The sequence below is a fragment of the Topomyia yanbarensis genome, chromosome 2 (assembly GCF_030247195.1).
Source record: "Topomyia yanbarensis strain Yona2022 chromosome 2, ASM3024719v1, whole genome shotgun sequence".
In the NCBI taxonomy this organism is placed as follows: Eukaryota; Metazoa; Arthropoda; class Insecta; order Diptera; family Culicidae; genus Topomyia; species Topomyia yanbarensis.
The window spans coordinates 238,584,778-238,598,738 of record NC_080671.1 but is presented as its reverse complement, the minus strand read 5'-3'; the positions used below and the strand labels follow the sequence as shown (position 1 = coordinate 238,598,738).

Genomic DNA, 13,961 nt, shown 5'->3' with positions numbered 1-13,961 from the left:
AACACAAACGGTTCGACAGAGGTTTTGAGAGATCTGGAGACGGACGAAGGAGAGGCGATTTGCGGAAACTAAAATAACTTTCTCGTTCCCAAATTGTTAAAGCTACCACAACACCGGGCAACTGGAGCAATTTTTCTTGAGTATGTTTTTGGCAAGTGGTGAGGATAGTGTACGCGTTTATTGGGTAATATTTGGCGCACCAACATTAGTAGCGTAAATATCCAACGCCAGATGCAGGTTCCGTTTGATGGATTCGATGGAATCGCTATCGACAGACTCTTCATCATCAAGACTTCCATGAGCTCATTCAGTACTTTATGATAAAATAACAATAGTCAACACAGGCTACGTCCGACCAGAATGTAGAATTCGACTAGATACATTCGACAATAATACCACGCAAGACTGGCAGTATACTCAACTGCTGTATGCTTTTCAAGAGCAGCTGATTCTTGGTGAACTATCGGAAAGCATTCAAAAGAAATGGCATTTGCTTACATTTCAGCATTTATCAAACAATTGAATTCAAATAGTTTGTACCTTTCCGGTTTATTTGTGGCATGATTTTCCTGGAAAGACAAATACCAACAATATAAAAATAGCGCCGATTTTTTTTAACGTGGCGAATGAATTATTTAAAGTCACGTAAATAAAACAATCAATCAATCAGCCGAATTTCAAACCTTTTTTTCGTTTTGACAACAAATTCTGTCAAAACAAATCAGTTTCGCGTACGGCGTATTTTGCTATCCTGAATGAGCAAAGTACGTTTGTCAAACTTCTCCATCAACAAGTTTGACAAATTTCTCCATTAACAAGTTTGACAAACCACTCCATCAACAAGTTTGACAAACTTCTCCATCGACAAGTTTGACAAACTGCAGCGTTACGCTGTTTGAAGTTTTGACAAACTGGTCAGTACACTGTTTGACAAATAGACAAATAATCGCTTTGACAAACACGAATGAAAAATTTGGCAAACTGTGTTTGATCAAATATTTGAAGATCCAGTACACAGCAGTTCAAATTTATTTCTCGAAAGATGTCAAATATTTGACGTTATTACAAACAGTGTACTGGTAGCTTTAGACTGGCAATATAATTGAAAACTGCTAAAACTTTCTAATTTAGATATCCCTCAATTATCTTTTTCGTGCAATTGAACTAGATCGGAAGGTAAATACTGAGCAGCTTCTAGCACCGCACAAGAAGCACCTATCTTTATTAAACCAAGTTTTTCGTGTTTCTTGACGCCAACAGCTCTAATGAAAAATAGTTGTGGGACCCTATACGCGGTAGAAAAAAGTTGGTCAAGAAATGGTTAACGAGATTCTCAAAAGAGACCCGCCCATCCCTGGAGGTGATTTCAATTCTTGCGTAGCTCAAGCAAAGATGGATAGCAGTACTTCTCGCTGAGGCGCCAGGGAACCCATCATCTACGTAACCTGGTAGTTCTTCGCTAGTGACAAGTATGAGTGGGAGAGTTTGCGAAGACTACACGCGTAGTTATTACCTGACAATCCGGTACGACATTGGTCAACTAAATGATGCTACAAGGACAAGGACGAGGATCTCTTTATGGGGGCGCAACACGCACTCTTCTAACTAGAATGAGGGTTGACCATTTTATTTCCAATTTCTCCACGAAGCTTAAATTCATAAAATAACGCAAAAAAAAGTTTGATTCGATTATCCGGGGTGAGATTTTTTTGAAATCCCCGGATAATCGAGTCCGACCTGTAGCTGATTTTAATGCAGAAGCGAGGGCAGTTCACTCCCTATTCAAAGTGAATTGAAAATACACGATTGAAAAAATACACGAGAGATATCTCAATACACCTTAATACATTTAATACGTCAAAAATACAATACTAGACCAAAAATACTTTACTGCCTGATGAATTTCTCAATACGCCAATAATACGTCGAAAATACGTTATTACCGGAACATTTTTTAATGCGCTGATAACAAACCAATGCGTCAAGTAATACATTGTGGATACAAGCTATACAAATATTTTACTAATTTCATGATGAATGAAACTAATACAGTGTATTATTACATTTTCTTATTATGACCTGGCGTATGTTTTTAAGCTAGATTGTTAGCTTTTCTTCAGAATGCGGACTCAAAGCAAACGGACTCGGAATCGGTTAAATCATTCGGGTGAGATGCACGCAGAAATCAACCAGAATTCCTGGGAAGTGCAAGCCTACCAGCTTTGGAATCTAACAGGGTACGTGAACATAGGTAAATTTGCAACTTCTTAGCAGCACCAGTAAAAATATTTGAACAGGAATTTGCTCGTTCAAACGTCATAAATAATGATTAATATTTACCGTAAATAGTCAAGCCATGTCTAATAACTTGCATGTTCGAAGTTTACATTGCGACGGATATTTTTTTCGATTGATAAGTTGCACTCGAAACCAACATTCGTTGGCGGAATAGGGTGTAATCGAAACCGACGCTCTTTGGATCAAGAATGCAAAACACAAGAATCCGTCGTTTGCAAATTACGAGTTCCTTAAGTCCAGTTGGAATTCCGGTTGGCTTTTGTCAGAATTCCGGGTCCACTGATACAACTGAGTCTAATATAGTTTGCAGGAATTTCGGTTAATTTGACTGAGAAGCATCTCAATCTCTGAAATAAATTCAGCAAATACTGCAGTGATTAAATATAACACCGCGGTGCTCAAAAATTGTGCTGAGGTAACCCTAATTAGTTTTCACCCAACTAAAGATTAAGGTTGTTTCAATTACATGATCAGCTGCTTTGGTACAAGCAGAGACTCTGACTCTGGTACATGCACAACACTAGCAGTATATCTGGTAAATTTTCCCAATTACTTCTATTCATATACTCTTCATGTCATGTCCAAATTGGAAACTTCTTTAACATGCGTCTACTGATGGGAATCACCAGTAGAAGAATATTAAAGAAGTCATTAGTTCTCTAAAATATAAAGTTTGACCTAATTAGGGACTCGTTCATTAATAATGAAAAATCACCCTAGTAATTCCATTTGTACTAATTTTATTATTGTAAATTATTCCATTTGAATACTAAAACAACATTCAAGCGTAAGAATTCTAAAACATACGAATTCAATTGATGATTCAACTAAAATACAATAGTTGCATACAAATGTATGTTTTAGGACACTTATTCATAAGAAATATGAAATAATTTACCAGTACACATAATACATTGCATTTCGTGAACAATACACAAATTCGTCTTTAATACACTAATACGTAAGAATTATGAACGAAATCATCAATACACAAAATACACGTCGTTTCGTGAAAAATACACAAATACATCTTCAAAACGTTAGTCTGAATCGAAAATACTGAAGTGAATCGCCCCTCGCGCAGAAGGTAGCAAAAATTGCAGCATTCGAATTAACAGCCTATGTGTATTCTACTACTTCGGTTATGTCTCTGACATTAGATACCCATATTTTTTTTCGATTGAATTGTCATTCAAGCTACAATAAAAGTATAAAAGTTATGCATTGTTTTTTTATAATTAAATCCATTTTTTAATAATTGAGTTGAATTCAAAACAATGAATGTACCGAAAACTAGGGACAGATCACTCTAATGTGGTTTTCGTTTGAAGCGAAACTGAGTCAGTTCCTAACCCCAACTGCTGTCAAAATGTATGAACTGACAGCGGTTGGGGTTAGAACCTGACTCAGTTTCAGGTTCAAGCGAAATCGCCATAAGAATGTATAACAAATTTGCATCAAATTAGAAAAAATGCATTTAATTTCCATTTTTTGCATCAGCTTTGCACTCCCTCGCAGAAAAGTTTGTTTAACAAACGTCCTACGCTGACCCACTTTGTTCGACGTTTTGTTAAATGTAGGGCTAGTTTTTATGTAGGGTTTTGACGTCTTACACGCAACGCAAACAACATTGCACGCAACGCAAAATACATTATGAATTTCTATTTTGATGGAAATAAATGCATTTAATTTCGCTGATTTTTAAAAATGTATTACAAGTGATCTGCCCCTAGACCGAAAACGTCCGGTAACATTTGTAATAAAATTACCGAACTATTCGGTAGTTTTTGACAGATCCGAAAAAATCTTAAATACCGAACGCTCTGTAACTAGTTCAATTACCGAACTGATTACCGAACGTTCAGCTGTTGAAAGTTTCAGTAAAAAATTACCAAATACTGCGAATATTTCTTGAGCATTTTTTCAAAACGTCATATCTGCAATGAGTTACTCTCTTTTACTTTCTCTTGTTAATAATTCGGTCACTTTAACATTTATCCCTCAGCTCTTTGCATAATATGCTAGTTAACCACCGTCTTTCGATCTGTACTGTAAAATAAGTGAAAAGTGTTATAGTGACGCCGTAAAAATCGAAAGAGAAAGTAAACAAAGAGAGTAACTCATTGCAGATATGACGTTTTGAAAAAACGCTCAAGATTTCTAAGTTGTCTGTGTTATAAAGGCTCGCACAGAGTGAAGCTAAATCTCGCGAGTTCTTTGTAAACGGCCAATAAGCGTGCTGTCAAAATTCACTTTGAGAAAATTTCGGACAAAACGTAGCTCGCCGAGAATGGATGTTAACATTTTATGAAAGAGAAAAGTTTTCTCTTTCGTATGCTGTTGTGAATTATAATCGGCGATTAATGGTTTGTACAGAATTTCCTCTCAAAGTGAATTTTGACAGTATGCTTATTGGCCCTTTTCAAAAAACACGCGAGATATCTACCTTTTGAACCATAGATGCCTGATTTACAGATAAGTCTGCAAATTCGCAGGATTTTAAATTAAGTTACAGATTTTTTTGATGAAGCAGATATTTGCAGATTTTTTAGTTTGGTTGCAGATATTTGCAGATTTTTTAGGTTGGTTGCAGATATTTACAGATTTTTGAATATAAAGGCTTTTGGTTACACTAGCTTTCCTGACATTTTTTGTTCTTCTCAGACATTTAAAATTATTATTGCAGACATTTGAAAAAAGTACCTGGCATCTCTGTTTTGAAGTCAGATGGCTACCTATCGTGCAAAGAAAACAAACTTTCTTCTTTCGGAGAACATGCAAGAAAAGTATTAGTGTTGAGAAAAATAATGCCATGGCGAAATATTTCAATCGCCTAAACAAGACACTGTATTCAGTTTATTATACTTTTTTGTAACAATGTAAAATAAATTACATGCAATAGTATCATGATAAAGTGCTATAAGCCACGAAACAGTACGTTTTCAAATCACTCCACAGTGTAGCTCGGTTGAAGTCACTCAAAAGTCAAAATTACAGCAAAAACTGTGGGTGCCAGGAACAAAAAAGGGGGCATAATTTTGGGCAGTGTTGCGCATTCCTCTGTATGGGACTGTATAATACCACAGACTCTAATCGAAACCAGATTGAGCAGTGAAATGTTTCAGATTGGTAGCAGAAAAAAATAGAAAGAGTGGGAGAGCAAACGATGAGCAGTGACAGTTGGTGAGAGTAATCTGAAGTGCAGATTACTAGTGTGTGAGTGAGTGCAGCAGACTAGAATATGCTACATTTAAATTTTGAGTATCGGTTCGAAAATTAATCGTTGAATTGTCGGTGTAATTCAAGAATCTGTAATGCATGAATTCGTTCGTCATGATTTAAGATTTGTACTTTTGTCAGATCGAAATTATGATCATTGCTTATCATATGGACCATCAACGCTGTTTTCTTGTAATCATCCGTTTTGCTCTCAGTTTGATCGAAGTCCGACTGTTTGAAATTTTGGTATCTTTAAAATAGTGACCGATGTCCGGATAACCGTGGTTTTAGTTGCTGTGTGGATAATCCAACATAACTGTCGCATCCTGTACAAGAAATGCGATAGCTAACATTCCGTCTTAGATTAGATTAGATGTTCCATCCTTCAAATTTAAAAAAAAGAAGAGAATTGGTTTTGCTGCACTTGAAACTTAGAGCCACATTCTTATGGTTTCTTTTGGTGGTTCAAGCAAGTGCAGGGGTGAGGGAGTCTACGTGATGGAGGGACCTGAAGATTTTCGGTTCTCCATCAGTCGCGTTTTCGATTTCAGTTTGTGGTTTGTTTACAAACCTATTGACTAAACGATTGATAAGCGAACTTGGATAATTGTTGCTCATCAAATGCTCACGCCCTTTTTTTTTTCTTCGCTAGACGATCGGCATGTTGATAACCGAAAAACTCCTAATAAATCCAGTGGCCGTGTTTAGTGAGAGTGGGAGAAGTGAAAAATAATTTAACAATCGCCCCGATGCGACGGGCTTTTTGTACCAATCGGTGACGATCCTTTGTTCCACCGTTCATATAAGAACCATGCCTAGGTAAGGCAGGCGATTATTATTTTCCACTTCGCATGTGAATTGAATGTGTGAGTTGTAAGCATTAAGTGCATTCTTAAAATTTTCAATTTTGCACCTCGGGACCGCGGCGACCTAATCGTCAACGTACTTTTTTAAAAACGGAATGGGCATGTCAATGGTGTTCATGACATTGTCAAGTAACGTTTCCATAACCAAATCCGCCAAAGCAGGAGATAGTGGATTCCCCATTGCTGTCTCTGATGTTTGTCTGAAGTACGTGCCGCGAAAGACAAAGTAACTGAAGAAGAGATTGACATCGATCAATCGTGTGAAAAGTTCCTGATATTTTATCGTTGTATTTTTCTGGATCGCACTCCAGCTATTTTGCAACCCTTGGAAGATTAGGTCCAAGGAATACATGTGAACAAGCTGACGACATCGAATGATACCAATTTGGAGAAAGTACCGCATTGTTTATGAATGAACAAAATTCATAAGAATGTGGGCGTAAAATCCATCTGGCACAATATACTTTGAGGGGAAATGTTGAATTAATCGTTAGACACTAATCGAAAATTAGGGCATTTACTGTTGTGGTTTGTGTCGTTCCAAATCGCGTTTTGTCCCAACATTTTTGTTTGAAGGAAATTATGATGGTTGGCTTAAACGGCCATAACATAAATTATGCGACTTACACGGTGTTCCTAAAACCGTTATTAACAAAAAATGACCATACGGCATGAAAATTAACGATGAAACGTCTACCTGTTCAATAATGAAAAAAATAATTAGAAATCGGTCAACAAACCATTGAGATATGGCCTTTTGAAGTAAACATTCCAACTTTTATCCATTTTTTAATTTACACATTATATTTAACGTTTGATAGACAACCCTATTTTCACACTTTATCAGTGCACCATATAAATAACACCTTTTGTACATTACATTTATGTAATTAAATGGTAAGGTTTTCCTTTAAAAACCGCGACACGTATAAACGATCTAAATAGTCAATGAACAAACATGGATTCACGCTTGAAGTCTGATAGAAAACCTATCTATGACACCAAAACCGTTATAAATTTCGATTCCGTCAATGAAATATTTTCAAACTTGCAGGGGATATACTTGATTACTATATCTTTCGAATGCCATGTACTAAATAAGTAGACAAATATTTTTTTGTTTATAGAGATAGGACCAAATCCGTGGGTGTTTGCTGGTAGCCTTATGAAACGTATCATAAAACTTCAAATAGCAATTTCTCTCGAATCTCTCGATGGATCATTTTGAAATTCACTGAGAAGATGCTTGGATGCTGATCTTTCGAATGCCGTATGACAAATTTTTGGTCATTTTTTGTTAATAACGGTTTTAGGAACAGCGTTACTTATGTTCCTTTCAAAACCTAAATGTAACATGAATGGAAGTAAACCGTTGCAGCGAAACAGTTACCTCGGATGAATCGAATGAATCGGGAAAGTTTACAAGCACAGTTTTTTTTTGTCTCTGTAAAACATCCTAATTTCGAGAAGAACAATTAGAATCATCAACGAAGAAGTTGCAATGAATCCCGGCAAATATTTTAATGCTACAAAATGTCGAATGGAGTTTGGTGAAATTGAAATGTTGGACATAATTTCGTTAAAATCTTAAATAATTTTTCGGATGATTTCAGATCTATTTTTAGCGGTTAACAAAGTCGTGGATAATTAAATTATTCAGAGTCCAACTTTTACTGTTATTCGAATGTCTAAAGCACCATCTAGAGACAGAAATATTAACTAGTTGCATTGTAAACCTGTTCCGAAAAAACTTCTAAAATAAGTTACTCTGGACCCCCCCCCCCCAATTATTTTGATGTCGGCCGAAAATGAAAACGAAAAGTTCATTCTTTCGTATCCCGAAGTTTCAGAGATGCTGAATTTTTTGCATGAAGCTGTTTTACCAAACACACCGCGCATCAACTTGATTGACTTGGGTTTCCTCGAAAATCAATATGCTGTTACTGCTTGATCAAATTTGTAAAATAACCCTGATTGTGAAATCAATCCCTAGATTTAGTGAATGATTTTTTGTCGGTCAAATTATACTTAGATATGTGTTAGTTTTAAGGAATTTACATATAAATACAACCCATGGAAAAGAAAAAAATTGTGCAAGCAAAATAGATGTTGAAACTGAAAAGTGCAAAATATGGTAGTATCCGAATGAGTTGATAAGTGTTTGATTTGGACGCTAATGCGCCTTCAAGTTGCATCATGTATTTTGTTCTGGATTTGTATTTAATAGTACTTTGCCTTCTCGTAATATGTATAAGAGGTAAGTATGCTTTAATTGTCAAATATCATTTGCAAGATAATCTAGCAACCGAACCACCAGAAGGGGTTTGGTTACAAACTCCTCTCCATCCCCCGAGATTTTATTGAATATGTTCAACAAAAACATGCCTAATATTTTAAATGGAATTCTCCAAGTTTCATTTGCAAAGTTATCTTGTTAGAATATTTTCTTGTAGTGAAAATAGGTGACAGACCTCGACACCTAACGGTTGGCTCGTTGTGAAGGCTAGGTCTACCGCCGAGGATTACAACGAGTAGATCGCGGCGAAGCTGGAAGCTAAATGGCTTCTGGTATCGTGACAAAACTGGGAGCTTATTAGTTCACAAAACGGACATCCGTACCGAGAGAAATGTTGAATTAATCGTTAGACACTGATCGAAAATTAGGGCATTTACTGTTGTGGTTTGTGTCGTTCCAAATCGCGTTTTGTCCCAACATTTTTGTTTGAAGGAAATTATGATGGTTGGCTTAAACGGCCATAACATAAATTATGCGACTTACACGGTGTTCCTAAAACCGTTATTAACAAAAAATGACCATACGGCATGAAAATTAACGATGAAACGTCTACCTGTTCAATAATGAAAAAAATAATTAGAAATCTGTCAACAAACCATTGAAATATGGCCTTTTGAAGTAAACATTCCAACTTTTATCCATTTTTTAATTTACACATTATATTTAACGTTTGATAGACAACCCTATTTTCACACTTTATCAGTGCACCATATAAATAACACCTTTTGTACATTACATTTATGTAATTAAATGGTAAGGTTTTCCTTTAAAAACCGCGACACGTATAAACGATCTAAATAGTCAATGAACAAACATGGATTCACGCTTGAAGTCTGATAGAAAACCTATCTATGACACCAAAACCGTTATAAATTTCGATTCCGTCAATGAAATATTTTCAAACTTGCAGGGGATATACTTGATTACTATATCTTTCGAATGCCATGTACTAAATAAGTAGACAAATATTTTTTTGTTTATAGAGATAGGACCAAATCCGTGGGTGTTTGCTGGTAGCCTTATGAAACGTATCATAAAACTTCAAATCGCAATTTCTCTCGAATCTCTCGATGGATCATTTTGAAATTCACTGAGAAGATGCTTGGATGCTGTATCTTTCGAATGCCGTATGACAAATTTATGGTCATTTTTTTGTTAATAACGGTTTTAGGAACAGCGTTACTTATGTTCCTTTCAAAACCTAAATGTAACATGAATGGAAGTAAACCGTTGCAGCGAAACAGTTACCTCGGATGAATCGAATGAATCGGGAAAGTTTACAAGCACAGTTTTTTTTTTCGTCTCTGTAAAACATCCTAATTTCGAGAAGAACAATTAGAATCATCAACGAAGAAGTTGCAATGAATCCCGGCAAATATTTTAATGCTACAAAATGTCGAATGGAGTTTGGTGAAATCGAAATGTTGGACATAATTTCGTTAAAATCTTAAATAATTTTTCGGATGATTTCAGATCTATTTTTAGCGGTTAACAAAGTCGTGGATAATTAAATTATTCAGAGTCCCACTTTTACTGTTATTCGAATGTCTAAAGCACCATCTAGAGACAGAAATATTAACTAGTTGCATTGTAAACCTGTTCCGAAAAAAACTTCTAAAATAAGTTACTCTGGACCCCCCCCCCCCCCAATTATTTTAATGTCGGCCGAAAATGAAAACGAAAAGTTCATTCTTTCATATCCCGAAGTTTCAGAGATGCTGAATTTTTTGCATGAAGTTGTTTTACCAAACACACCGCGCATCAACTTGATTGACTTGGGTTTCCTCGAAAATCAATATGCTGTTACTGCTTGATCAAATTTGTAAAATAACCCTGATTGTGAAATCAATCCCTAGATTCAGTGATTGATTTTTTGTCGGTCAAATTATACTTAGATATGTGTTAGTTTTAAGGAATTTACATACAAATACAACCCATGGAAAAGAAAAAAAATTGTGCAAGCAAAATAGATGTTGAAACTGAAAAGTGCAAAATATGGTAGTATCCGAATGAGTTGATAAGTGTTTGATTTGGACGCTAATGCGCCTTCAAGTTGCATCATGTATTTTGTTCTGGATTTGTATTTAATAGTATTTTGCCTTCTCGTAATATGTATAAGAGGTAAGTATGCTTTAATTGTCAAATATCATTTGCAAGATAATCTAGCAACCGAACCACCAGAAGGGGTTTGGTTACAAACTCCTCTCCATCCCCCGAGATTTTATTGAATATGTTCAACAAAAACATGCCTAATATTTTAAATGGAATTCTCCAAGTTTCATTTGCAAAGTTATCTTGTTAGAATATTTTCTTGTAGTGAAAATAGGTGACAGACCTCGACACCTAACGGTTGGCTCGTTGTGAAGGCTAGGTCTACCGCCGAGGATTACAACGAGTAGATCGCGGCGAAGCTGGAAGCTAAATGGCTTCTGGTATCGTGACAAAACTGGGAGCTTATTAGTTCACAAAACGGACATCCGTACCGAGAGAAATTCCACCACATTCTGTCGTCCTTGACTGACGGTGAAAATGGACTGGAGAGTGTGCGAGAAGTATCCCCATAGCGACCACCAGGCGATTCGCAACTGTATCGGACAATGGAACCCTGCTGCAGCACGTAGAAGGACGACCGGCAAGCTATAGTGGAAGACGAAAGTTTTAACGAAAACCTCTTTGTTGAGTCACTTCGGCGAACAGCGGAATCGTTGATACGGCTGATCCAACAAGAAGGATTGTGACGGCTTGTGTCGGATAATGCCACGAAAACTGGAGCCATGCAGTAGATGACATGCAGCTTACTGGTTAAATGAATAGCTCAGTATGCTACATGCAGCTTGTGTTAGAGCCAGAAGGCGGGCTCAGAGAGCAAGATCGGAGAGTGAGATAGGAGCGCAAGTGACGTTTCGAGAAACTAGGGATGCTTTAAAATGCTTAGCCAGACAGTTTGCCATAAGTAGCTGTGCTGAGAAGTAGACGCCATTCCCTGAGGAACGCGTACTGAGTCGTCATAACGAAGATGAGGGCCCGTCGACACCCGCTGAAAACTGTCCGGGTAAGCTAAAGATAATCGTTGAGAGTCTCTTCCCGAAGCACGATTCAACTACCTGGTCACCGACACCGTACGGCGAAGAAGAAGGAGCAGCACAGCCGAGTGCAAGGGACTAACGACGAGCTCAAAGAAGTGTTGATGCAACTAAAATCAAAGAAAGCCCCCGGTCTGGATGAAATACCAAACGTGGCACTGAAAGCTGCGATCCTGGCATATCCGGGCATGTTCAGGATGCTAATGCAGAAGTGTTTAGATGATGGAAATTTCTCCGAAATGTGGAAGGTACAGAGGCTGGAGTTGCTGTCATAGTCAGGGAAGTCACCAGGCCATCCAACCTCATATAAGTCAATACCGTTGCTTCCGCAGTAGAGTAAATGCGAGTCGCTGCGGGCGTTCCTCAGGGCTCCATTCTCGGTCTTAACACTTCGGCTGCCCGGGAAAGTGAAAATCGTGCGTTTCGCGGACGACGTGTCACTAACGGTGATGAGTGAGGCACTTGGAGAAGTGGAGGTGTCGGTGATTAAAACAATAGATGCAATCGAGAACTGGATGAACGGGGTCAAGCTGCTAATAGCTCACCACAAGACGGATGTGTTCTTGATCAGCAACTACAAAGCAGTTCAGCGTCGAAGGGTACGTGATTGCATCGAAACGTGCACAGCGCGAAACAATAGGGAGTGATAATCGACAGCCAGTTGAGCTTTAATAACCACGTTTATTACACCTCTGAAAAGTCGGTCTGTTGTTATTTAGTGTCATCGATACTGCGATATGGGGTTCCAACCTGCGCACCGAAAACCAAGCGGAACCTCGAAAAGCTGAATAGGACGTTCCGGCTGGTGGCAGTATGCGTTATCGCCGACATGATCCCCATCTGCATCACCCTGGCGGAGGATATCAAGTGCTACAATCAATAAAGCGAAAGAAACGCGAGGAAGATTATGCGGATTGATTCGATGGTGTCGTGGCAGCAGGAATAGGACAATACGGAGAATAGAAAGTGCACCTACCGGCTTATTCCAAACCTTTCGACGTGGGTCAATAGAAAGCACAGAAAGATAACCTTCCATCTGAAACAGCTCCTGTCGGGCCATGGCTGCTTCAGGAAGTATCTTCATCGGTTCGGGTACGCAACGTCAACATTGTGCCTGGAGTGTGAGAACGTCGAGGATACACCAGAGCATGTGGTCTTCGAATGTTCGAGATTTGGGGCGACGTGCAGGGAAATATTTAAAACGAGAGGACCGGAAATCAACCCGAATAATGTATCCTACAGAATGACAAGCGATGTAAAGACGTGGAACGCAGTCAATAGAGTTATGATGTAGATCATGACCGTCTTACAGCGGAACCGGCGTGATGAACGTCGAACAACGGTTTCGGGAGAGCAATCACCGCCAGGGAACTCGCCGCAGGAAGAAGCTAGATCCACTGCCGAGGACTAGTCGAGTAGGCTGCAACAGAGCACCGAGCATGGGTAGAAACGCCAGCGAACCAAACACCACGCATCATCCGTAATCGCCAGACCAACCATTCCGGAAGAAATATAACAAAACCCAAAGAAGAATCTGTATTGGGAGAACTTCTTATCAGCGTAAGCTAGATTCACTGCTTGGGACTAGACTGAGTAGACCACGGCGAGACACCACCCGTCGCGGCTCATCGGGGCACCAGTGAACCGGATGCCCTGTTTCATCGGAACCGCCGAACTCAACAAGGAAGTAGTGCTAATTGGCACAATGAAACCAAAGAAGAATCGGTGTCAGGGAGAACATCATTCGCCGGGGAACTCTCCGTCAGCGTAGATTCACCGCCGGGTACTAGACTGAGTAGACCGCGGCGAGACACCACTAGTCGTGCCGGGGCTCCAGCACCCTACTCGCCGAATTGATCACGGCACCTGACTGGTTGGCTCGCTTTCGAACTTTTCGCCCCGAGGAACTCTTCGTCGTAGTAGGCTAAATCCATCGACGAGGACTAGACCGAGTACTTTGCGAACAAGTCGGAAGCTCAACGAGGAAGTGATACTAAATGGCACAAGGGAACCGAAGGGCTCAGCAAATTAGACAGTCTGAAGTTTGCCGCCCCATATATAAATATAAATATATATATATATATATATATATATATATATATATATATATATATATATATATATATATATATATATATATATATATATATATATATATATATATATATATATATATATATAATATATATATATATATAT

General features: G+C 38.3%; 1 protein-coding gene and 1 long non-coding RNA gene across 15 annotated transcripts in view; one reads left to right on the top strand and one right to left on the bottom strand.

The window, feature by feature from the left end:
- The window catches only part of LOC131678358 (neuronal acetylcholine receptor subunit alpha-7), a 1,795,942-nt gene that overhangs the window by 38,258 nt on the left and 1,743,723 nt on the right, over nt 1-13,961 (top strand). For 8 of the 14 annotated variants that reach the window (XR_009303634.1, XR_009303635.1, XM_058958445.1 and 5 more), the window contains exon 2: nt 8,377-8,640. The exons of 1 other annotated variant lie outside the window; for it this stretch is intronic. Coding sequence is in view for 11 of the 13 variants with exons in the window: in XM_058958440.1 (XP_058814423.1) it covers nt 8,580-8,640 (61 nt within the window). In the remaining 2 variants the exon portion in view is untranslated. Of the gene's footprint in view, nt 1-8,376; nt 8,641-10,535; nt 10,801-13,961 lie in introns of all 14 variants that reach the window. 5 more of the 14 variants (XM_058958436.1, XM_058958441.1, XM_058958439.1 and 2 more) reach the window with 4 other exon arrangements.
- Nucleotides 1-13,961, bottom strand: part of LOC131678368 (uncharacterized) — a 280,969-nt gene that overhangs the window by 104,075 nt on the left and 162,933 nt on the right. The gene's annotated exons all lie outside the window — the stretch shown is intronic.